Genomic DNA, 26904 nt, shown 5'->3' with positions numbered 1-26904 from the left:
GTGGATATTCAGTTCTGACTTTCCAGATACAAACGAATTCCTGTCTGCCCACAGGACTGAGAGGATTATTTAGCATACTTCATCACCTGCAGGTTGGGGAAGAGTTATTTTGAGCAAATACTTTACAGGAAAAAGTGCCCCATAAAAAAGGTCCTTTTGGCACACTATCATATAAAGTCACTGTACATTATAGTGAATGACACATACTACATATATTGCACCAACAAATAGGAGACCTGCTGATTGATAAAAGAAACAAAAACAAATGTTGTACAGGAGTTTTAAACAAAACTCCCAGCATCGCACTGCTGACTCACGTTCAACCTCACTAGACCCCAGTGACTCTGCCCCACATCCCACACAATCCATCCATTCAGCAAACACAGCGCCTGTAGTGTGCCAGCTCTCCGCCAGGGGAGGACAGGGTCAGCACATCACCTCTTTACACAGCTAGAATGCAGCTGGGGATGATGACAAGAAGGTGTTATTGGCAGAAGCTCAACCGTCCCTCCCTCAGCGGCATTAAGCAGAGGGCCTTCTGACTTACCAATCAGTTTTGGAAAGAAGTCCTCAGAGAATCAATGATCCTTTCTTAAAAGAGAATAGTGCCATCTCCTTGAACTCTCTCAGAATAACAGATATTTCTGAAAATCATCTGTTACCTTGAATATTTCTCACTGACAATGGTTTGAATCATGTCTTTTGTAATGTCTCTATTTCTCCACACACATCTTGAATTTAAACGCAGAGCAACGATGAGAAGGCTGGCTATTGACTCGACCTGAGCCTCTTCCCTGCAAGCTCTTTGCAAACGCTTCCCCTGTCTTCCACGCAGAGGATGGCTGCGGCACCTGACAGCGTGCACGACAAGCCAGTCACCTCCTTCCAGCCCCATCACCAAGACTGCCTTCAACACAACCGAGGGGTCTCAAACAAGAGTGAATAGAAACATCACATTAAAACTAAAATCTGGGCCGGCCCTGTGGCTTGGTGGTTAAGTGCGCGCACTGCGATGCTGGCGGCCCGGGTTCGGATCCCGGGTGCGCATCGAGGCACCACTTCTCTGTCCATCCTGAGGCCGAGTCCCACATACAGCAACTAGAAGGGTGTGCAGCTGTGACATACAACTATCTACTGGGGCTTTGGGGGCAAAAAATAAATAAAATCTTTAAAAAAAAAAAAAAAACTAAAATCTCTTCCCTCCCTTCATGCCAATGTTCTGTTGCCTAAGAGGAACAGTAAATACCCTAATAAAGTGGTCCTACTCGACAAGGAAATGCAAGAGGAAGCCTGTGTGTGGACAGAACTGACAAGACACAAAAAGACCGGCTCTCCTTACCACAGTGTCCTCACTTCCTTGCCTTCGAGCCTGCGTCCACACTGAAGAGCCCTCTTTGCGGCCATGCTGGAGGACAGAGCACAGTCAGGGTCAGCCAGCAGAGGGATCAGACCCCACCCACACCTCTCACGGAGGTGCTGCCCTCAGCAGTCAGAGACTTGGGTCCTGGCTCTGAGGTGTAGGAATGGGGTGACTTGGGGCAAGTATCGTAACCTCTGTGCCTGGGTCTTCTCCTGAGAGATGGGGAGAAAAGGGGACCTACTTCCCAGCGCCAGTGAGAGGAGCAAATAAAACCAGCCCTGCGCCTCAGCCAGGAAAAGCTGTGGGCACTGGTACCAGGAAGGCACAACTCAGACGTCACTGCCCAAAACCACTCTGTGCATAAAATGGGACAGTACCGTGTCAACCACAAAGAAAATACGGAGTTCCCATGTGCCCAGAAGATTATTATGGGATACTGTAGGTTCTCCATAAACGCTGAAGAATTACACCAAGATAAATTCAGTGTTGATGCTATAAAATAAACGACCTAACCACAAGCCAAAACAAGCTGTCAAATATCTTCAAGATCACTTCTGGAATCTTTCAGGGGAAAAATATATCACATATTTTGCTCCTTTGCCAAGAAAAGAATAGAAAATGTCTTGATAATTTTTTATACGGGTTACATGTTGAAAGGATAATGTTTCAGAAATATTGTATTATACAATATATGTTATTAAAATTAATGTTATGTTTCCGTGTTACTTTTTTAATGTGACTACGAGAAAATTTAAAATTACAAATGTGGCTCACATTATAATTCTAGTGAACAATGGTAACCTAGAGCTTACAAAAAAGTGGGAAACAAAAGGAAAACATTAAAAAACTGCATATTTTCATCCAATAACTCCATTCCAAGAAATTTATTCACAAAAAGTATGAGGGTGATCTCTGCTGTTAAAACTGGAGGGATTCCCACAATGAATTAGGAAAGACAGTATGCTGCATGGGGCGTGCATGTGTAAAACAGAAAAAAGGCATCTAAAACCCTCATATATATCAATAAAGGACTGTAAAAGATGATATAAGAAAAGAAGGTTATATGGGAACAAATATTTGTAAGGGTAACGTTTTTTCCTTTGATATGGCTCTAGCTAGATAGTAAGGATCCAACCACCAGGCAAAACTGAATGAATAAAATGTACCCATATCAAAACACACATCATACAGCCTAATTTACATAAAATTATGTGTCTGTGTGTACATATATGGAATAAAGAGGTACAAAAAATATGGCACAAAATGTTAAAGATGATTGTCTCAGAGTCATGAGTTTGAGGTAACTACCAAAGAAAGAAAAAAATTATTCTTCAGAAATAATAGAAGCCAAAATCTGCTTGTCACATTATCAATAATAACAAAACAAAAAACTAGGAAAATAGTTTGATAATAATTATAATGTCACAGTGTACCATTTTATAGTTATTAATTAATCACTATGAAGACTATTCTGATGATAATTATGAAGATGGTATAAAAATGAAGACTGGAAAAATGCTGAAATACTAAGTGAAAAAGGCAGCAGATATTATGATTCTCACTATCACAAACACACAGATAATCTGGAACACAAAACAATTATGTAAGGACAGGGAGTATGAGCGTGCGTTAGCACTTAACAACAAATGTTTGACAGAATTGGCCAGTGAGTGCACCCGAGCCTGGGCTGCTTTGTGGGAAGATTTTTAATACCACTGCCATATCCATACTCACCACAGGTCTACTCAGACTTCCCATGTCTTCTTGAGGCAGTTCCAGTAGTTTACGTCTTCCAGGAATTCTTCCCTTTCATCCAAGTGTCTAATTTGTTAGCACGAAATGCTGTCATTCTATCCATTAGTGAAAGTGGGATGCTAAAGTCTCAATTACTGTTGAATTTTCTATTTCTCCCTTAAATTCCATCGGTTTTTGCCTCTTATATTTTGGGGCTCTTTTGCTAGGCACGTGTTCATTTGTAAGTGTTACATCTTCCTGCCAAGCTCATTACTTTATCATTATGAAACATCCCTCCAGCTCTAGCGATACCTTCCGTCTCAGAGTCAATTTGTCTGACGCTAGTATAGCTACTCAAGCTCTGTTACAGCTGCTGTTTGATGGTTTATCTCATCCATCTTTTTACTTTCAATCTGCTTGAGTCTTTTAATCTAAAGTGTGTCTCTTATGTGCCTCCTGGAATCACCACTCAAATAAACCACCTGCAAAGAAGGTTTGTCTCAGGTTCTGCTTTCAAGGGGAAATGCAAACAGACTCACGGCTGATCTTACTGCATATTAAAATCAGTCTAAGTGTCTTACCTTCATTCTTGAGCCTTTATCTTTTCCATTGTTCCTTACTAAATTCTCTGCATGCCTAGAAAGCAAATATGATCAAAATGAAAATTAATTTTAAATGAAGACTTAAAAAATAAAATATTTTACATCTCAGTGACGGCTCCTATCAATATTTGATATGATTAAGAACTGCTCCAGTTTGGCAAATTTCCAAAGCATGCTTTATTAGAACTATGAATACTAAAGACTTCCTAATATCTTTGCTATTTCAGCAGTAATCAAAAATAGAAAATATCTTCAGGAGAGAGAAAAAACTGTGTTTTAACAAACGTGTGTGTGTGTAAATCTATATCCTTATAAGAGTTCTAGAAAATTCCTGTAATTTTAAGAGTCAATCCCAAATATTATTTTATATATATATATTTTATATATATAATATTATTTAATATAATATTTGTATTTTCAAAAGAAAGATTTATTTTTAAATATGTTCTATTTTTTAACCATATTTTATACATTAGTTGGGACCTAAAATTAAGGCTTTCAAAAGTTCAAATTGATTGTCAATTTTTAGAACTTGTATTCACACCAATTCAACAGCATGTGGTTTAAAGGACACACAGACTGAGCAGAAGCTTCCCTGTGTGTTCCAGCAGACTGCAGCACCATCTAGAAACCGGCATCCCCAGGTTTAAGTGCTGGCTTTGCTCAAACTCGTAAGAGCACTCATTTAACATGAGTTTTGCTAATCTGTGAAAAAGAATTACCAAATATGTTTCTCATAAAGAACACATTAAAATCTGGAGCTTATATACAAAATGAGAGTTTACGCACAAACTCTAATCTGTAACCTCCACAAAACCCACACAAAATAGGTATTATCAGTTTCACCAGTGAAGAAAAGGCTCTTGCAGGGCCACCCAACATCCCAAGAAAGAGGCAGACAAGCCCTCCAGCAGGCTGGCGCCAAGCCCTTGCTCTCACTACGGCGGCAGGAGCCTCACTGACTAAGGAAGCATCTTTCATTTGTAGTCCCGACATAAACATGAGGCAGTGGGGGATTTGCGGGATGTGAACCACAAGGTAAAGGTGCCAACGGCCCACCTGCAGATGCTCTACCCTCTGAGGCTCGTGGAGTCTGCAGCAGAGGGGAGTCTCACACATTCAGAGACTCCCACACAAATAAGTTCCCCAAAGTGAGTACTGATTTTCTAATTTTGTATGAGCAAATATAAAAAAGGCAAAATCAGGCTGATAATTTATAACAAATTTCCAAGCTCCTCTAGTAAATCCAAAATATAATTTGGAGGGTTATATCTAGAATAAAGGCAGTACATCTGTAATTTATTCTCATTTACTGGCTAGAATTAGGCCCAATAAGAAAAACTCATTTTAAAGCATTCTGTGAGAACCGGGTTATACATAATAATCAACCAAAGAAGAGATATTTCTTACTGGCTGCTAGGCCCATTTCTCTTTGAACTTGTACCTCGACTTCTGTGTTCACCATTCTATCAAACAAAAAAATTCCACAACCATTAATCAACCACTGTGAATTAACCTCAATTAGTAAACTCTGTAAAACAAGCATGGACTCAAAATTTAACAACAGCATCTACACTACAGGTATCTTTTAAAATAACTGTCTTTACTAGCTGTCTTTAGTAAATTAGGTAATTAATATCAGGGAGATGAATAAAGGTATACTAAAAGGTGATTATATATTACCTCAGTAAGTAAAGAAATTTATACTTATCAATTTCACATTATTTTCAGATAAATCAGACTAGTTCCTTACACTGTTTAAAATTATAAGCTTTCAAACATATAGAATATGGCTCTTTCACAAATGTATGCACTACAGAAAAAAAATTTAAACAATCTTCTCTTGAATCAAGTGAATTTTTAAAAATAAAATTAAAACCATTAGACTGTAAATCAACACATGTAGGTAGTTTATTTAAAAGGAGAGACATTTGTTGAGAAAGCACTGGCAGGAAGAGGACCGTGAGGCCAATCCTGGATGATGAAGACCCGGGAGGCGGGGGAGTGTGCCTCCCTGGGGCAGAGGAAGATGACAGACCTGGGAACTGATCCATAAAAAGCACAGAGCAGAAGAACAGCAGGACTGAGCCACCCACTAGGAAAGGTCAGCCTGGAGGGCAACACACCATGGATCAAAAGCCTCAACAAGAGTTAAAAATATTCAAACACTTTCCGTGACCTATGAATTCTACTCCTAGGAAATTATTCCTAGAAAACAATCAACGATATGTACTAATATTTTCAATCTGTTCATCACAGAATAATTTATAATATCAAAACATATTAGTAACCTGAATGTTCAATATTAAATAAATGAGGTTATGACCACATGATAGAATACCAGATGGCTGTTACATATACTAGCATTAAAAAGTATTTCCCAGAATGAAAAGAAACAAGTAGCATGATTCCAATGTTGTGTTTTTAGAAAGCTCATTTACGTACAGGAAAAAGGACTGCGAGGATGTTGCAGTACCACATACTACAGAATGGATTCCCTCTGCATCTGGGATCATGGATAATTTTTGTTTTATGTTTTTATTCTTCCTCTATTTAAAAATCTTTCCAAAATTAATTAGGAAAAAGTATAATTACATATTTAACAGGAAGAAAAGTCTAACATTGGTCTATAAAATAGATTGGAATGGAAAAAGAACGAAATCAGTAGTGCTAGCTAGGAAAAAATGATGATTTAATGGCTATCTAGATATAAAAAAGAAGAAAAAGTAATCCAGTTAATTATAAGAATTAAACCTGAGGGAGAAGAGGAGACCGTGCACTGGAGGGGCCTTGACCCACGGTAGTGCCGGCTGGACAGGCTGCACTGGGAGCCAGCCATCACACGGTGCTTTATCACATTTTGAGGCCATTATCGCAATTCCTAGGACTTGGGGAGGCAGAAACCCTGGGTCTGGCACAGCGAGAGCATGAGTTCAGCGCCTTGTTTCCAAGCCACGTGGGCTGGTTAGGAGGGTTCTGGGCTAGAAACCGATGTTCACAGAGATACGTGAAGTCACTACACCCAGGAGCAGAAAGGAGCAGGATCCAGCACTCAGAGGATGAACGTGCAGCAGGCAACAGAGGCATGAGGTCACTGGACTCTTCCACTAAAGTCACTATTGGTCAGTAACCTTTAGAAGACACTTTGTTATATTTATTATGCTTAATCATACCCCCATCTCTAATCCAAAACTGGAGAAGGCACACGATAGAAAACAGACAATTAAAATAATGGATCAAAAATCACGTAGATAAACAACCAATGTTACCGCAATAAAAAAAAAAACGGAAAAAAATAAATAATAATAAATAAATAAAAAATAGCATACAGAAAAAAAATCATGTAGAGAGAGTGAGAGAGAAGTAAGGAGAACACACACTCCTGGGAACAGTCCCAGTTTATACCTGCTGTCCTGGCCTAGTGACTAACAGCCCTTGCACTTTACAGTCACCTCAGCAATAATTACATCATCACCAAGCTAACAGAGTAACTAAGTTGAAAAGTGTATTTTGAATACCTGAAAGTCAACGCAAAGAAAAAGTTAATTATCTAATGATCACTAATCACTCCTGATTTATATTATATACTCATCTGTTTATTTCTTTATCCCATGGCTTCTCCAACAGAACATAAGCACCATGAACATAAAACCTTCTGTTTTGTTCACAGCTGTGTCCTCAGCACCCAGAACAGAGGCTGGCACACAACAGCCACTCTAAATACGAACAAATCGTGTAAAAAGGAAGTCTGTCAGCTGTCAGAAGCAGCTCTTTCCTGGGACTAATTATTACGTGAATCCTCATGGAAGGAGCATTGTTGAAGGCAGTGGTTTTGTAAAGAGGCAGAACAATGTTCTTCGTGGGATCATTTCTTATATCCACCCTTATTAAAAGCCAAATGTACATTTTATGACATGTCTCAGAAAGGCATTTCTGTGGGGAACTAACAATGTCATTTCTAGTAACTAAATCTGATCTAGGGAATATAAAACAGGCAAATTCAATGTTAGTGGTAGGATCCAGGGGGTGGAAACTCTGTCAGCTTTGCTGTATGTTTAAAAATGTTCATAATAAAATGTTGGGAAAAAATACTGAAAATGTTTTATCTAGGGAAAGAAATTCAAAAGTCAAGAGGAATGAATATTTCTCCTGTCCATGAGGGTCTCATTCTCAGTTACTGTCCCCTCAATTGTTGACAACAAATACGTGGTTAGGACTGTAAACACGTGGCTGATCTCAGGGACACCCAGGGGCCCACGACACCACAAGTGTATGTACGTATAAGAGAACTGGGACTGTCCTGTAACTGCTAATAAACACGACCCATGCTCTGGTCCGAAAGGCAGGCAGTGGGCTGCACACAACAGGGTGGGCTGCACATGACAGGGTGGGCTTCAGCCCCGCCCTGCGGACAGGGGTTGGCAAAGGCCAGGAGGTTGCAAGCGAGGGGCTAACTCATCACAGGCGGCAGCACAGAGAGCCAACGGAGACCTTCCTCAGGCCAGGCAGCAACCACAAAGATTGTGCAGGATGTCCTTAACACAAACGTCCCTCAGCAAACACACGCACACTTTTGTGGACAAGCACCAGCCGATCAGAGGTCCAAGCTTTGGCTGACCACCCCAGTCTCTGGCCCTGAAGGCCTGACCCTCACGAGGAGATTCTGCTTCCACCTGAAAGGGAGCACTACCAAGAAATAGGAGAACGGAATCACATTTGCTTCAGATTCTGGAAAAACAGCACAGCAAAAAGTGTATACGTGAGAACAAAAGATACTAAAACAAGTGTAGGAAAATACTAAGCATTTACCCTAATTACATCAATATACAGGGGAGGAAAATTAGATCCTTTGCAATCAATAGTTGCATTTTTCTGTTCTCATTTTTTTTCTTTTTTTTGCAAATTTATACTACCAATTCTGGTTGAAACATTTTGCTAAATTATTTACTTAATTTCCACTTTAAAAAATATCAGCTTCCTTTTCTGTAAAATTTCAAAATGTTATGATAGATTTCTTAATATATACTAAAAGTACATTCACGACATAATCAGAAGATTCAGCTTCATATTTCCTAGAAGATCAGTCATCTCTCTACTGATCACATGACATAGACCTGAATCACATTTTTACCAAGGTTTCTACTCTCAGGCAACAAGTCTTACCATCTGGCTGCGTTCGACAGGACTTCCCTCTAGAGGGCTGATCTTAGGGTGACTAGAGAGGCAACGGGGCATCAGAAAACGGTACCTTGCATTCCCTTTTCTTAGGCTCTTCCTTCGACGACCTCTCTTTTTTATCCACGCCACCCCAGTATCTCTCACCATCCAGACAAAAGCCTTCGCTGTGTCGTTTCTCCTTATGTCTCTCCTCGCCTTCCTTGTCAGAGGATGGAGTCCTTGGTTCTTTTGAATACTTCTCTTTTTTCTCCCTTGTGCTGCTTTTTTCTCGATGTTTCTTTTCTCGATCTGGTTCTTTATGCCTCCTGCGTCTTCTTTCACCTTCTTCTTTATAAAGCCAGTACTTAAGAGGATTGTCTTTGCTGTCACCGTACTGCAACTTTGAACGTGACATATGGAAAAAGGCATGAGCACATGAAACACTGTCTTGTACCTGTTACGATAAAGGGGGGAAGCCACAGAACTACCGCTGCCCCTCACTCTTCTATCCTGCTGCAGGCACCCTCCTAAAAACTTAGTCTGGTGACGAGCTTCCGGAAAGGGAAAACCCTCTGATCCACTTCAGATGCTTCAGCCACCCGACCCTACAACAGGACAACAGCGACACTGCAGCCAAGTGTCCTCACCCTGATGTGGGAAACAACATCCAAACTCCTCAGCATGGCAAACACGGCCCTGCACAGTCCAGCCTCTACTCTCCTCTCCAGCCTCGACTTTGTCATTCTTGTCACCCTCTCCCCAATTCCTACACATCCTGAGCTCCATCAACACGTAAGCCCTTCCTGTGACACGTATGTGACTTCTCCAGGAAGACATTAGCTTCTGTGAGCAGCACACCACTGTACCTCTCTCAACAGCGTGTCCCCATCAGTCTATCCCTCCTATCTGCTCCCTCCGACCCAGGTAGATTCTTAAAACTGGGCACCATCGTTTAGACAGTCATCTCTGCAGCCCCCAAACCACTGTAGACACTCAGTAATAACTGGGGATGTCTGTCACAAAGTGGCGTGCTGATAATTTGTAGAACAGGTTGTTAGTATGTAATATTTTTGGCTCAGACTCCCAGTTCTGGGAGCATCATCAACACGCCTCAACGGAGCCCCAAAATGAACTGTCCATTTCCTTTCACTTGAGGTCTCCTCTGCTCACACCCACTTGGTGACCAATGCATTCTTGCTCTACAGTTGGAGTGCTGCTTCTCACAGCCCCTCGTCTCAGGTCCCTGTGGTCCCACTCTCTTCATCCCTCCTGTGGACCACGCAACAGTCCCCCAACTCATCTCCCTTCCTCCAGTCTACCCAACTCCCACTCACTCCACTCATCACTGCCAGGATGAGCTTCCTAATGAAATACACGCTGACAAGCCATTTGACCAAACTCCTCAATGTAAAGTTAGATTACCACCACACTCATCAGAATAAATTCCATGGGGATTAGAGATTTAAGTGTTAAAAGAAGTTATAAGGGGCCGGCCCCGTGGCTTGGTGGTTAAGTGAGCGCGCTCCAGTGCTGGCGACCCGGGTTCGGATCCCGGGCTCGCACCGACGTGCTGCTTCTCCGGCCATGCTGAGACCGCGTCCCACATACAGCAACTAGAAGGATGTGCAGCTATGACATGCAACTATCTACTGGGGCTTTGGGGGAAAAAATAAATAAATAAAATCTTTTAAGAAGTTATAAGAACTCAGAACAAAATACAGGGGGACTACTTACATAACACTGGTGTGGGGAGAGGGCTCTCTAAGCATAACATCAACAACAGAAATAATGAACAGACAGACTTGACCACTTCATAATTTTAAACTCACTTGTAAAAATAAAGATTCCACAAGTAAAATTCAAAACAAACAGAAAGCAGCAACATAAATGAGTAGCAGAGAGTTCATCTTGAAAGTACTCTTAAAATTAATACTACACTTCACCAGAAAAGGACACAAACACACACAAGAAGCAAACTCGCCTATAAAACACTCAGAAGTGCCCTTCTCTTCTGAAGTAAATCAGCAAAGATTACAAATCATGATAATGCCCACTGCTGCTCAGGTCATGGGGAATTACACTCTGATGAAATAAATAATTACAGCTTTTATGTAAAGCAAATGGGATACGTTTACATTTACTTTGATCTACTAAGTTCATTTCCAGAAATTAATCAGAAGGAAATAATAATGAATAGATGCAAAAAGTTTACCCCCGGGTGTCTTTATAATAAAAAAAATTTAGAAGCAACCTAAGCGTCCAAAAAAAGCAGACAAGTCAAGAAAATTATGAAACATCCATATCACTGAATATTATATTATGCAACCATTAAAATATTATAGAGAAATACGATAACTTAGAAAAATGCCCAAAATGTATTCGGTTTCAACAGTTTATAAAACAGTAAAAATGCAATTTAAGGGAAAAAAAGTCTATACATACATATATACATATAAACCTGGTAGGATATATACCTAAACATTATCAATAATTATCTCTGAGTGGGGAATCGTTTTTATTTTTCTTCTTATTATTTATTTGTATTTTCTGAATTTTCCAAAGTAACCAAGTATTACTCTTGGAATCGGAGAAACACACTTGCCTACGCGTGGAAAAGTAACTAACTGTGCTTAGTGCTCCAGAACTTTCTCAGGCCTTGAATTATGTGTTACAAAATTCTCCAGAAACACTCCTGAAATAATGCTTCAAGTGTCCTCTCTTTGCACTCTTTGGAAAACCCTTCCTCAGCCTGCTCTGAATACCTTTCTTTCTCGGTATCTTCTTTCTCTCTCTTCGTCTCCTCGTTCAGAGTCTTCATCTCTCCTTTCCATTTCTTCAATTCTTACTTTACTTACTACAAAAATAAAACATATGTTTAACATTCCCAAACTTTAGCACATCAAGAAGATCTCCTCACATCTTGCTGCAGTCTTTATTGTATATACTGCATTATTACAAATTACATATTAACACACATGAAAACACAGTCTTCAATTAAAACACATTCTCCAATCTCAAGAATGGAAAGTTCTAGAATCTAAACATAAAACACAATAAAGAAGGAGAGCACAATGGCAAGTGCTACTGAGGCAACCGGGAAAATGTCAGACTAACCCTGGAAACTCAACAGGGGCATCAGCCCACCTGCATGCCTTCAGAGTGCCTGTGTTGCTGAGAGACGTGCTCAGGGAAACACACCCGGTCCACTGAGAAAAACCGGCCCAGGCAGGCAGATGTTTCCACCAAGTGCTCAGCTGCAAGGCAGTACCCGAGAGGGATGAGCTGGGGAACTGCGCCTGCCCCCACTGCCTCCTGGAGCCCAGCTGCTGAGGGCACAGCAGACGCAGGAGGCCCCTGCAATAAGAAGACCGCCTGCAGCCCACACCACTGGAATGAGGACGAAGCTGGCACCTACCCCACCCCCAACCTGCAATCTCTCCCTGCCAGGGGAGCCCAACAGAGCCACACACCACCACTGATGACGCCTACAGCACCGGCCAAGAGTGAAACACCAGACTTTCACTTCTGTACAGTCAAAGAAGTCATTAGGCTTACTGTTAAGAAAATCAATATTTTAAAAGATGAGGACAAAATTAAACACTCAGATATCACTAGAACAAACTTCATTCATTCAAAAAGTATTCGCCGAGCACTGACCACTTTTCTAGGACCCTGAGGTAAGAGATCAAAACAATGGGGTAGAGGGTTCCCCCGGAGCTCACCCTCAGCAGGGGAGACAGGCGTGGAGGGGTGAGGAGGGCCAGGTTCCAACAGACGGGATGAGAAAGAATGGGTCAGGGTGATCCCAGGTTCCCCGACTGAGGGCAGGAGGACGCAGCTGCCGTCCAGTGAAACGGGGAAAGCTGCACAGAGGAGGTTCTGTGGGGCTCTCAGAAGTTCTGTGTGGGCACATTAAGTCTGCACTATCAAAGTACAGGAGGATATACAGCCCAGAATTCAGGGATGCGGCCCAATTTGGGAGCAAAAACTTGGAACTCGGAGGGGCCAGCCCCGTGGCTTAGCGGTTAAGTGCATGCACTCCACTACTGGCGGCCCAGGTTCGGATCCCGGTCACACACTGACGCACCGCTTGTCCGGCCATGCTGAGGCAGCATCCCACCTACAGCAACTAGAAGGATGTGCAACTATGACATACAACTATCTACTGGGGCTTTGGGGAGAAAAAGGGGAAAAAAAGGAGGAGGATTGGCAATAGATGTTAGCTCAGGGCCGGTCTTCCTCGGCAAAAAAAAAAAAGAGGAGGATTGACACGGATGTTAGCTCAGGCCTGATCTTCCTCACAAAAAAAGAAAAAAAGAAATAAATACCATGAACAGCAAAACAAACCTAAAAAGGGGCAATGGATAATAAGATACTGTTAAACTTAATTAGTGGTATCCCGGTTAACCCACAATCCTACCCCTAAGTACACCATGTCCAACAGAAACGCACCTCCTGTTCCTAGAGCCTTATTCAGTACGCTAAGTCTGCAGGCACTGCAATGGCCCTCAGCAGCAGACGGGAGTGGTGGGTAACAGGGACCACGGAAAAAGGCTGTGGCTTCCGTTGTTTCCAAGCCAGGCCCTCAAGCCTTCTGATGATCCTAAGAGTCATTACATATTCTTCTAATATATTCCTTTTTTGTTTATGTTGGCTAGTTTGAATTTTTTATAAGAGGCATATAGTATTTGAATAATAAAAAATAGTGATGATACTTCCATTTTGGGAGGTAAAAAGCATCTACCATTACCTTAGAATTCCTAGGAATTTGGATAAATAATATTTAAATATTGCTTAAAATAAAACTGATACTTTTGAGGAATTATTTTTATCACAGAGCATTATTTTATTTATGATGTGGATTGAGATTTACTCAGATAATAAATCCAAAATACGTTTCAATAGCAAAATTCTAGCAAACAATGAGAAAATTGTTACTCCTTTCATTCACTGAGTTTTTAAAATATCAAAAAGGAAACAACAACGAAAAGTACACACACACACACGCACACATGCAAGTACAACACGGGCCTCTTACTTCAAATCCAAAGCTAAGACATTTACAAAAGCCATGAGAGAAAACAAAAGGATGAGTGAACACTTCAAGAGAGGAGAATGCCCCCAAACAGTAAGCCCTTTTAAAGAGAAACAGAGACATCAAGATGTAACAAACAGCTCAGCAACACTCAGGAGGGAGTGGGAATCACACCAGCTCAAAGGGACTCAACACCAAAGACAGCCTGGCGGGCACACGCGCACCTGCTGGCATCTTGTGCTCAGCTCTCTGCAGGGGCTGCCGGCCTCGCATGTCCCAGCCCAGCAGGTTGTGGTAGGCAGCCGCCTGCCTCAGCTCCTCCCTCCTGGCTCTGCGGTCTTGGTCCTTTTCTCTGTCTTTTCCTCTCCTGTGGGACTTCTCTGCATCCTGCTCTCGGTACTTCTTAAGCTTTCCTCTGTCCCGGTCTTTGGCGTCCTTTTTCCTTTCCCGGGGCTTTTCTCTGTCTCTCTCCCCTGGAGCCGTCTCCCTGAAGGCGTGGCCATCTCTCTCGGCCATCCTCTCTCTGTGTCTGGTGTCTCCGTCGGGCTCCCTGTGTTTGTGCTCCTTGTATTCCAGGACGTCCATTTCTGACTCCTTAGGTGGCAGCTTCTCGCTGTGTTTCTTATCTTCCTTGGGACTAGCTGATTGTGCAGCCTAAACAAGAAAAAGAAAGCAGGCTTCTGAACGTGAGGGTCATACTCACTGAAGGATCTTAAAATACACTGGCTTCAACTGCTTTCTATCCCAGCAAGATGGGCCTGGACGAAGAGTCTCCAAACCCACAGAAAGTGGAGTCAGACTTAGCATTTCTGCTGAGAAATGCCTGTCTTCTCAGACACTAACCACCTGGGTCCCAAAGAACAAGGACCCTCACTATGAAACTCCCAGGAGGCCTCCAGCTCAACTCCCAGCCCCTCCACACAGGCACACGGACCACACACACACTGCACACACCACACGCATGTACACACACCGCCACAGACACACACAGCCTGCACAAGCCCTGAACTACAACAGAACCCAATTGAGCTGGTGGGTGCCATGCAGGGCTAGGAAACCCTACCCCACAGCGGTTGGGAGCTATCACCCACACGGCTTTACTCTGAGGGAGCCCACAGACACAGAGCCGGACAGTGCTGAGAACCAGGTCAAACTGCCCAAGACCATCCAGGGTCCAAACGGAGCCCAACCCAAACCTTTAAAATACAATACCCAAAGGTGTTTTCTGAGGTCGTCTGCTTTCCAAGTATCATCTTTGGATCTTCTCTAGAAAAAAAAGTATAAAGTTAGAATTTTAAAGTGTAACGTATCTAATTTTGTACATTCTACTGAGCTTTTTCATTAGGCTATTTAAGTCGATGGCAATTGGTGCTTGATATGCAAGAAATGACTGTCTATCGACGATAACAAAAGGCAATAGAAATGCAGACTTTAAAAAATTACCCACTAGTCTAAAATTTCCTATAAATGATTATGGAATGTGTGCCTTTGGCTACTTCATCATGTAAACCTTCATGCTGCTTCAAGGCTCAGCTAAGCCTAGGTAAAACGCACTCCTCACCTTCCCCACATCACCCACAGCCGGCCTGCCAGCACCTGCTCCTGAGACAGGAAAAGGCAGGAAAAAAAAAACTGTCTCTTGAGCAGCAGGCAGCGCAGTGGCAGGATGCAGCTGTCATCCAGCATCTGGGATTAACCATCGGCCAGAGACTCACAAGTTCCAGAAACTCCATGCTCCACGAACATACTCCCGCTTGTCTAACATCCCCTCCCCTTGCCTAACACCACCCTCTCCTTGACTAACACCACCCTCCCCGTGCCTAGCTAATCAGCGGTCTGGTCACCAGCTTGGTGCCTGGCCTACAGGAAATGGCCACCTGGCCCGGAGACTGACACCAGTCCCCTGCCAACCCAACTCTCGACTTCAAACTGACCAGTCCCAGCTGCCCACTTCAACTACTATAAATCAGCACCCCAGATCCCTACTCGGGGCTGGTCAGCCTGGCCTGCTTTCCTTCCTCAGTTTCTTTCTAATCAGCCTGGCTTTTGTCTCTCAAATAAACTTGCATAATCTCTCCTGACCCGCTCTTGAATTCTTTCTGCGCAGGTCAAGAACGCACACCAAGGGCTGGGTCTCACAAGGGATGCCCGTCCCACCCAGTGGGGTATCAGTCCCTCCTCCCAACAGTGTCTCTGGCTGCCTGATGAGCAGATGCCTCCGCAGCATTCCTGCCTGGCAGCTGCCCTCTTCCAGGACCCTTCACACATACAGTGGATAACAACGGAACGGTGCAACTCAACCAAGAGAGCCTGTGCTGCTGGAAGAGACGATGACAGAGCGGAAACCCTCTGCAGGGTTGCAAAGGCTGCAGCCAGGAATGCGAAGAGTAAATATGTCAGAAAACCCACCCGACTGGGCTTCTTAATGGTTGTAATTACATTACTCATGAAGTAAAAACCCTGAAGGCAACAAACCTCCAACAGAGACCACAGGGATCCCTCTTCTGCCTCTCTAGTTTTCACCAACAGAAACCGAGCTTCAGACACTTAAAATTCAGGCACCAACACTGCTTAGTCCTGAAGCTTTCCTTTCTTTCCTTTTTCTCTCTTTTACATTTCTCAGGTTATAAAATGACACAGAGCTCCTTCCTGCCCCCTCACAGCCCCCAGTATCACACGTATTCCCAGAAACTATGCACACCTGGCATGTGCATGGACACAGCGCTTCAGATAAGGGGCCTAACTTGTTTACCCTCTGCTCTGCCAAGGTCTTTTAAAGACCCAATCGACCGACATTTCAGCCCCTTCCCTGGGGAGGTGGGCAAGTTAAATTAAAATGGACTCTCCAGGGCCGGCCCGCTGGCGCAAGCAGTTAAGTGCGCACGCTCCGCTGAGGCGACCCAGGGTTCACCGGTTCGGATCCCAGGCGCGCACCGACGCACTGCTTGTCAAGCCATGCTGTGGCGGCATCCCATATAAAGTAGAGGAAGATGGGCATGGATGTTAGCCCAGGGTCAGTCTTCCTCAGCAAAAAAAAAAAGAGGAGGATTGGCCGATGTTAGCTCAGGCTCACAAAAAAAAAAAAAAATGGACTCTCCAAGCACAAAGTAGAAAGGTAGCATTTTCCCTCATTTTCAGAGAGGAATAAACCACATCCTGAAAACAGACAAAAACTCCAGAGAGCTGCCTAAACAGCAAACCTTCAACCTGTAGGATCACTCAATTCACACTCAAGGAAATGTGGGAATTAAACTCCATGGAGTTCACCATCCACACTAAGAGACCCCAGACAAAGTGTCCACTGTGCGTAAGATGGACAGAAAAAGAGAGACAGCAACTCCCAGAGAGAGCACCTGGTGTACCAACCAGCATCTCACACGTCTGATCTCATAAATCAGCTGAACTAATACCTATCATGACAAAACTCTCCAGAGAACTGTACAGAAAGAACCCTAAACAATTTTAAATCCCTTTCCTCTGCCTCCAGAATAAAGTGGGTTAAACTGACTTAACAGAGGAGGTGTTACCACAGGCACAGCCCCAGCCTCCAGTGAGCCCCTCAGGCCGCATGCGCCTTGCGCCCCGCTCTTCCTAGGCCACGGCTCTTTCATCTTGGCGTCTACATCACTATGTGGAAGACTTGAGACGATCTTGTCAGTCTCTCTTTACACTACTCACCATGTTTATTCTTGAGCCAGACTCAGAGGCAGTAAAGGCACAGCCTCACTCTCGGGGTCATGCTGGCGGTGGGGGTGTCCAGGCAGCCCCTCTGGTCCTGCTTCCCTATTTTGAGAAAAGCAGTTTCCCCAAAGCATGCGGATCCCTGGAATATCACGTCCCACCAAACAGCTCAACCACCTGGACCTGCCGCCAAACCCCTGGGTGGACGTAACTCCCACCAGCTGCACGGACTCAAGCAAGACACTTCTGGGTGTCCTGGCTTGGCAGCACTGTGATTCCCTCTTGCCTTCAACAGCTGAGCAACCGCTCACTCGCCAAAAGCTAAAGCTAAATCTCAGTGTAACCAGGTAGTTGCATGTTAACAAACGCTCATAAGAGTCAAGTTGTTTTGTTTTCCATAAACTGTTTGAGAACAGCTATCATGGGTTTTAAACCTCGGGCTAAGCACCCTCTCCCTCAAGATTTGTCTCCCTGCATCTCAGCACGCTGGAATCCGCGGCTGGGCTGCTGCCAAGACTGGCCTGGTGGAAGGGGCATCCACACTCCACTCTCGGATCAGATACAATCCATCACCAAGTCCCACTATTTCTTCTCTTAACACATTTTCCTAAACCCATTCTTCCCGTCCAGGCCCTGCCACAAGCCCAGCCCAGACGTTCATGCACTGGCAGTCATGTCTCCCAACTGTGTCTCCTAACATCTGAAACATGGTGTCCGGCAAGACACCAGCAACAACTCCCAGAGTCACAGGTGGGAGCGCACAGGGCCACTGCAGGCCACAGGAGGGTGTGACCCACCACCCTAGAGGGTGACAGACGAGCACACTTGCTAAAAGACCCAAAGAGGGTGAGGCTGGTTCACACACAGCTTTAAGACTGAGACATACTTTACCTTTGCCTGTCTTAATTTTTTTTAATTATCCATTATATTAGAATTTTTTTAATTATCAAATTCAATTCAAATTCAAAATAGGAAAAAATTATTAAATTTGGCCTATTCTGGTTCTTGGTTGCTCTTCATTCTCGTTATTATTCATTCTCTTCATTCAGTTACTGTGTAACTGATGGCTCCCTGGCAGTGAGGTTGCCGGGGAAGAAAAGGGAAACTAAGTGAGATTACCGATTTCTCCACTGCTTATTCCCTGCAATCACTGCTCGTTAACACACCACAGTTTGCTCACCATTTGGCTGAGAATAGGTAGCTCGTTTCTAATATTCCAGATAACGAACACTGGGTTTTGGTGTGCTGTATCTGCAGAAAGGAGTCCTACTATGGGGACGCTGCGTCAGCTCTGACAGCACTGAGTCTCCTGTGCAGATGAGAGGCTGACCTCGGACTGAGTCCCTTCTAGACGTGGCTGCAGATGAGCAGTGTGGGGAGGGGTCAGAGACCAACAGCCCAACACTAGCTGACTATCAACAGCAGGGGAGAGCTGAGCCCCATCCTCCTCTGTGCAGGGGCAACTGGGCAGGTCAAAGGGAGCAGCCAGGGAAGAGAAAATCACAGAGGGGTTGTCAGTGTAAATGCACCCAGGCCAGCCGTGTCTGCGGCTGGCAGCTGTCCAGTCAGGATCCCACCCTCCCACAAAGACTGGGAGGCAGAGGCCCCATCCTTCCTGAAGACTCCATTTCCAGGACAGCTCTTGGGTCCTTGAAAAAGACACTCTTGGGCTGTAGAGACACACAGATATCTCAAAGGGACAGAGGAAGGATGTGCAATTGCAAATGCCCTAAGAAAAGGGAGCAGGCCTACCCAGGCTTTGGCCCAACAAACTGTTATTCTTCTGACAGCCCCAAGCTTTCCCAGAGGGGAACTCAAAGATGGCTGGGTCGTCCCAAGGATGTGACCTTGGCCTGCCAGAAGCCAGCTAAACCTTGGTCAAGGTTCGTGCAAGAGAACCCCACAAGTGGGTTAGTGAAAACCAACCCTTGGATTTACCTGAGAACATTCAGCCTTTCTAAAAACAGAATGAACAGCACTGCACCGACCTAAACAGTCGACACTAGTTCACAGTGAACTGCTACAGCACAGTTTGTATTTCACAGCAACGTTTAAAAAGAAGGGTAGGAATGTATTTTCTTCTAGAGATAACCTAAATACAAACATATATACATATGTATTACATCTTTCAAGCTATAAGTAATAAATTTCATGATAACAATAAACTCACACATTACCAATCATTTGGTATGTAACAGGAAAACTTAGAAATTTCTAAAATTTTTGTGGAGCATAAAAATTAATAAAAGTCAAACACCGTAAGCAAGGTAACTAAAGTGTTTTTAAAGAACTACCATTGAAACACTGCCACTACTCTTCTCAAGCAGGTGTAACGCCTGCAAACACACCATTAAGTTTTAGTTGCCTAAGAATAGCTATGTAATACTGAATCTTGGTATGATCTTACTACAAATAAAGAGCACAAAACTGCTTATATTAGTGATGGCAGTTACATGAGCAAAGAAGTATACTGACACAAGCCAAGGTAAAGCTTGGTACGTCACAAACGTTATATTAAACAATACCAGGAAGTCCAGCACAGTTTTATTCCAATCCCCTCATGGAGCCTTTATCCTTCCCTTTACTCTATGAAACAAACTACACTAATTAATTCTATAACACTATAATCATTACATAATTAGGTTCTAATGACCAGTAGGTTAAACTCCTAAAAAGTTAATGACCAATTTGCAACTGAGCACCTAACATAGGTAGGTATTCATTAGCTGCCAGGAAATATCCAGCCCTGAGGTCGTTGCTTTTGCTACTCTGAAATATTTACGTAATAAAAATGTATGAGAGGGGGCCGGCCTCGTGGCTTGATGGTTAAGTGCTTGCGCTCTGCTGCTGGCGGCCCGGGTTCGGATCCCGGGCACGCACCGACACACCACTTCTCCGGCCATGCTGAGGCCGCATCCCACATACAGCAACTAGAAGAATGTGCAGCTATGACATACAACTAACTACTGTGGCTTTGGGGGGAAAAAATAAAATAAATAAAATCTTTAAAAAAAAAAAATGTATGAGAAAAAAACCCAAAGATAATCAAATTAAGGCAAAATGTATGAAAAACACAAGAGAGAAAAGATCTCTGTGGGATCTAAGAGACAAACACACATCTGATGGCGATATTTGATTATTGATAAAAGATGGGGTGGCTGAAGAGCCCTGAGGAATTTCAGTGCCTGCTCTGGAATCTCCCTTAGCAGTTAAGAACAAGGGCTTTGCAAACAATTCAGGGAGAGACCTGAGAGAGAACCTGAGCTACCCAACAGCAGAGCAAACTCTTGCTGTTCAAAACACTTACTGTAACTAATCTGGTACTTCATTCATAAATATGAAAGGTCAATAAGGCATTTGAGAAAAAGCCAACATAAGAAGAAAAAAATCAAGATAAACAAATAGAGAAAATGACCCTAAAAGAAAAATGATCCAAGAAAATAAAGAGAAATCTTTATTTTAAAAAAAAAGGCACATAAATAATACCCTCAAAAAGATTTTTAAAATATTATACGCACAAGTTAAAACATACACTACAAAAAAGAGCAATATGAGAACAAGAAAGAATTCTTGATGTTAAAATTAAAACGAACAAAGCAAAACACTAAGTAAATGAAGCTAACAATGAAGTTGGAGAAATCGCTCAGAATATAGGGAAAAAAGACAGAGATGGAAAATATGAGCCATGAGGTCAACATCTAACAGGAGACTGAACAAGAGTTCCAAAAAGAAAGAACGAAGAAAATAATAGAGAGAAATACAGAACAGAAGAAAGTATCCTAGAAGTGTAAGTAGACTTGAGTCTTCATTTCAAAAAGGATGATCAAATGTCAAAAATAATGAATGGAAAAAGACCCACGAAAGACACACTGCTATATATGTCCAAAAGAGCCTAAATCTGGAGAGAAAGAAAATGTTGCTTACAGAATATCTCATCAGCCAAACTGACCGCTAGACAACAAAAGCAGAATGCCTTCAGAGTCCTGGGGAAATTATCCTGACCCTAGAATTCCATGCTGAACCAACTCTCAGACAAGTATGTCAGTATAACAAAGACTTTCCTAGAGTGTAAAATTTCCTTCCTACACACCCTTGTTGAAAAAGGTATTTGAGGATTTACTCCAGGGGGAAAAAAAGAGGGGATTTCAAAAAAGATGATGGCACTGGATGCAAGAAACAGTAGACCTAAGCCAGCAGTAGAAAGAAATTCCCAAATGACACCTCTGCAAACGTCTACAAAACAATTAGCCCTGATTAGAACAGAAAGTCAGTGAGCTCTGGGTAGAAGGTTTTTAAAGCAGATTTCATCAAACAGACAACAGGACTGATTAATAAGCTAAAAGATACAAGTGATAAGGTTAAAAAAAATCATATGTTCTTTTTTGCCAAAAAGAAGACAAATAGAAATATAGGAAAATCAAAGGGCCATTTAAGAAAGACACGGTCCAAATATGAAGTAAAGTACATTGTGGTACAACTAACTGACTATAAGAAAAGATGATCTCTGACCCTGACGCCAGGAACACTTTTCTGAGCAGCGCTAGTGGAGAGACACAGGACTGCTTTTTCTCTTTGGTCTAATCATACCACCTAGTTCTGCAGTGAATACTGCTTATATAATCATGATACTATAGTGTTTACTGGTTTTCAATTTTAAAAATCAACCTATTTTAAAAATCAAATCAAAGAAAGCTTAAGTTACAGAATAACAAAAAATGTAAGGGAATGTTATAGAAGATGACAGAGGTCAGGAAGTTGGTGGGCTTAAAGATAAATGGAAGGTAGTGTAGGACACCAACTTTCTAATTGTAGCCAGCAGGAAGTTAAAAGATACTATCAAAGTTGATATAACACAAAATACAAATAAAGAATATTATTCAACATTATAAAAGTAAATGATAGAAAAAAAACAAAAATAATAGAGAGAAGGGAAGGCAGGAAGAAATGTATACAAACTAAATTCCTCATCTTTTAGTGAGGAATCAATAGACCACAAGAATAACAATAGTTAACATTTATTGAGTGTTAATAACACTGTTCTAAGCACTTTTTTAAGCACTTTTACATATAAAATATCATTTAATCCTCATAAACACCCTACTATTATCCTCCGGACTGTTTGAACCAGGAAATAAGATATGTTAAGTAACTTCCCCAAGGTCATACAAGTAAATACAGAAGCCAGAATTCAAACTCAAGCAACCTGAGTGCAACCTCCACCTCTGAAGCTGTGACAAGTGACTATTTAAATTAGTTAAAATTGAATATAACTTCAAGTCTGGCTCTCGTCACAGCAGACACATCTCTAGTGCTCTGGCAGCACAGGTGTGGAAGCTCTCCATCAACACACAGCACGACCACACTCCGCTCTGCACTCCGTTCTCTCCAGTATATGTATGCGTCTAAAATTGCTAAGTCCAGAAATAAAGGCATAAGCATAATATTTAGGATATCAGTGGTAACCGCGAGTAAAACTAAAAATAAAAGATAAAAATCGTTAACCTCCTACAATGTAAAAGAAGACTTTAAAATTCTGTACCATTCAACATTATTTGGGCTTTTAAAATCATACAAATACTTCCTACTCTCGCCCTAACGCGGCTCCGGGGGCACCGTCTCCCTGGCCAGCCATGCAGCCTCCGCTGAGTGGGCAGCGAATCCAGCGGGGCGCACGGCCGCCCAGTGAGCGGAACTGGGCGAGTGGGACCAATTAACTCAGTTCAGCAGCTTCCCGCGGTGTCCGCCCCGCACCCACGCCGCTGCCGGCCCAGGAGCCGGGATGGGGCTTCAGGACGCCGCCGGACACAGGCCCCGAGGGCAGGACGCGCCGTCCACACAACATGGCCGTCCACGCCGCCGCACACTGGGCCAGCGCCGAACCCCCGCACCCACCTTCCCGGGCTCCATCGCGGCTCGCAGGCCCGGGCGGCCCCGCTTGCCTCGGCCTGGCCAGGCGCGGCCGGAGGAGGCGGCCCGCGACACCCGCACCCTCGGCCAGGCCGGCGTACCCGACTCCTAGCAACCGGCAGGGGGGAGCAGCAGAGGGCCGAGCGATCGCTGGACCAGCATGCCCCGCGGCCGACTCCTAGCAACCGGCAGGAGGGAGCAGCGGAGGGCCGAGCGACTGCAGGCCCGGCATGCCCCGTGGCCGACCGCAGCCCGCGCCTGCGCTCCCCTGACTCCTAGCAACCGGGAGGGGGAACAGTGGAGGGCCAAGCAATCGCTGGACCGGCATGCCCTACGGCCGACTCCTAGCAACCGGCCGCTGGGAGCAGCGGAGGACTGAGCGACCGCAGGGCCGGCGTGCCCGAGCCAAGCCCAGTGCGCCTGCGCCTTCCCAACTCCTAGCAACCGGCAGGGGGAGCAGCGGAGGGCCGAGCCCTCGCTGGCCTAGGGCGCTCTCGCCCAAAGGCAGGGGGACGTGGAAGGCGGCTTGGCAGCCTGGCTGTGCCGCCACCAGCGACTTTTCGTTTGGGTTGGGAGCACTGTTGGGGGCAGGGGGTTGCGCACCAGCTGTGTTGTTAGGTTTGGGTTGGGGCTACCCTGGGGGTGTTGACCTTAAACAAATAGCCAGTTATTTCTCCAGCAAAATGGATTTATTTGGGATCAAAAAAGAATTATAATTTGGGGTCTGCAACCATGGCAGCCAACACAAGTGTTGATACCCGTTCAAGACAAGGTTGATGTGAGGGAAGCCATATCGTGGAAAAGAAGTCATATTGTAACTTTGAGTGACCTCTGACAAACTAACCCAGCTGGATATGCACCCTCTGGGAGATCTAACTGCTCTGTAGAATTCACCACTCCTGCTTGTGCATGTACCTCCCAGCTGTGATAAGATGATAACTTGGTTCTTTTGAGTTCCTGCGGAATGTGATGACCCCCCCAAACAGAGAGTCATGCTGATAGCCATCATCAATGAAAACTGAAAGATCTGGTGTGGCACTCCCAGTCTGTAACACCAGAGGGTCCACATTCCTAACCCCCTCCCCTGTAACCCTATATAACTGCTGTAAGATTTTGTGCCCACTTAAGATGATTCTCTGAGACATTAGTTGGCCATCTTCTCCCTCGCTAGCAAGCTGTAATAAACTGCCCTTTCTTTTCCACCATCTTGCCTCTTGATGATTGGCTTTTGTCTCCCAGAGAGCAGATGGTGCCCTTTGTGCCGTAATAGTGTGAGTGAGAAGGGGAGGAGAAAACTTAGAGAAGGGAGGAGGAAGTTGGGGGACTACTGTAAACAAAGAGTTTATTGGAGGATTGGAGAGTTGGACATGTAGTGGCTTTTCCTCGTCTGAGTAGTGACCGTGTCTCCTCGGCTGAGCCCTTGGCCTCAGGCAGAGGAAGTCTGTCTTCTTCTTGTTGGGCTCTTCGGCCTCCTGACCTCATTTTAATGAGGTTTCTGATTATTAATTTCCAGGGGCGCTGGGTCCCCTGCCCTGTTGGCGTTAGGTTTGGGTTGGGGGCATGGGGGACACTAGTGGCCCAGATCTCCAGGCGCAGAGAAGGCTGGGCTGACCTTGCAGGGCAGGCAGCAGGACCGAGCTGACATCATCACCAGATATCCAGAGCTACAATGAGGAAACTGAGGCACTGAGTCTACTGCTCCTTACCCAGCTACAGCATAACCTCAGAGACCCGCTGACAAGTCCAGGAAAAGGAGCGTGTTCAGGTGCTGAAACAGCATCTGAAAGCAACCTCACATCCCACCTTTTAAAAGCAAGAAAATTAAGGCCCCCAAAATTTAACTTAGCAAGTTCACAGTCAATAATGAAAAGAGCTTTTCATCTGTATAAGGCTTTGCACTTGACAAATTATTTTCCCATATGTTGTCATTTGATAAAACAGTCTGTACCACGGGCCCTCTAGGACCAGTTCAAACTGACCCTATCTTATCAACAGAAGGTTTCTCAGGGGCAAGCCAAAAATTTGCAAGTCATGTAGCCAGAGCATGCGTAAAGGAGAAAATCTTAATCTGAAATGACCCCAGAACCAAAGATTCTCCCCACCAAGGAACCAGAGGACCAGGACATGCCTGGAACTTGAAAGTCGGACTGTCATCAGAGGCAAAGGGGCCCGCTGTCTAGGAAGATCCGGTGTTAAAGCCCCTTCCACACCTTACCATAAATGTTTAAAGCCCTCCAATCAAAACCTGCCCTGCCAGCATATCTGAGTACCAGCCTTTTCTCCCTAACCTCTGAAATTCCACCCCAAATCCTGGACTGGGGAGATAGATTCGAGAGCTTTTGCCTCCGGTCTCCTTGCAGGTCAACCTTAAAATAAAGTTTTTCTTTTTTCTCAAAAGCTGATGCCATAATAATTGGCCCTTTATGTGTATCAGGCAAAAGAACCCCATCTTTGTGCAGTACCACCACCCTGTAAGATTAGTAGGAATCAAGAAGTATTTGAAAAAGTAGTTGTTGAAAGAATGACTGTTTTTATACCAAACAAAAGACAAGAGACAAATATTGTGCATCTCAGATTTATTTTATCAAAATTATTTTATTTGGAGATTAAAATAAAAGCCAATCTTAAATACACAAGACTGGAGAGGTGTAGGTCCTATTCTAATGATGCACATTATAACAGACATTTAGCTATGTTTCCACAACTGTTTTGCATTTGTTTCAGTATGCAAATGTTACTTAGAAAAGAGTCCACTTAATGTTTTCACAATAAAAAAGAATAGACTCTCAAATCATATGTTAAGGAGTACATCAGTGAGCATCTTATTAATAGTCTATGCTTTTTTTTTTATAATTTTATTTATTTCTTTCTTTTTCCCCAAAGCCCCAGTAGATAGTTGTATGTCGTAGTTGCACATCCTTCTAGTTGCTGTATGTGGGACGCGGCCTTAGCATGGCCTGAGAAGCGGTGCGTCAGTGCGCGCCCGGGATCCGAACCCGGGCCGCCAGCAGCAGAGCACAAGCACTTAACCGCTAAGCCATGGGGCCGGCCCTAGTCTATGCTTTTGATATCATGGTTTTTCTGTAGATACAAAATTTATTTTGCAGACATAGTTTTGATTCACATACTATTATGAACCAGTTTACAATTTTAAGGATCTGTCTACTTTGCTCCAGATACAAAGGCCATTTACTCAGCTCTGTGCCTTAGAGAAATTATTAACAGATCCAATAAGCCTTTTACAATTGATTATACTCTGGTTTGGGACATATCACTACTACCTTTTTCATTTCCACTCATCAGCACTTAGGAGGAACATAAGACAAAAAGAAGATAGGAAAGGTAATTTCAGTGATAGCTACAATTTATTCAGGGACTGCTCCAGAAGAGGCACCAAACTAACTTTCTGTTCGGTAATTCATCTAATT

At 43.7% G+C, this 26904-nt stretch overlaps 1 protein-coding gene across 5 annotated transcripts in view; it reads right to left on the bottom strand.

Moving 5' to 3' along the window:
* Window positions 1–23792, bottom strand: part of DYNC2I1 (dynein 2 intermediate chain 1) — a 66613-nt gene extending 42821 nt beyond the window's left edge. Inside the window, exons 1-9 of one of the 5 annotated variants that reach the window (XM_087433858.1) lie at window positions 23462–23782; window positions 17567–17671; window positions 15101–15154; window positions 14113–14542; window positions 11616–11707; window positions 8945–9253; window positions 5107–5162; window positions 3676–3730; window positions 1340–1405 (exon numbers count right to left, since the gene is read on the bottom strand). In XM_087433858.1, coding sequence (XP_087289984.1) covers window positions 1340–1405; window positions 3676–3730; window positions 5107–5162; window positions 8945–9253; window positions 11616–11707; window positions 14113–14542; window positions 15101–15154; window positions 17567–17569 — 1065 coding nt within the window. In that variant the 5' untranslated portion in view covers window positions 17570–17671; window positions 23462–23782. Of the gene's footprint in view, window positions 1–1339; window positions 1406–3675; window positions 3731–5106; window positions 5163–8944; window positions 9254–11615; window positions 11708–14112; window positions 14543–15100; window positions 15155–15449; window positions 15551–17566; window positions 17672–23461 lie in introns of those variants that run through there. The other 4 variants (XM_087433869.1, XM_087433849.1, XM_087433863.1 and 1 more) reach the window with 4 other exon arrangements.
* Window positions 23793–26904: the final 3112 nt, after the last annotated feature.

Source organism: Ceratotherium simum, chromosome 1, assembly GCF_057802395.1.
Source record: "Ceratotherium simum simum isolate JZ-2026a chromosome 1, ASM5780239v1, whole genome shotgun sequence".
In the NCBI taxonomy this organism is placed as follows: Eukaryota; Metazoa; Chordata; class Mammalia; order Perissodactyla; family Rhinocerotidae; genus Ceratotherium; species Ceratotherium simum.
Note: the sequence above shows the minus strand (reverse complement) of the source record. Positions and strands in the feature narration are given on the sequence as shown.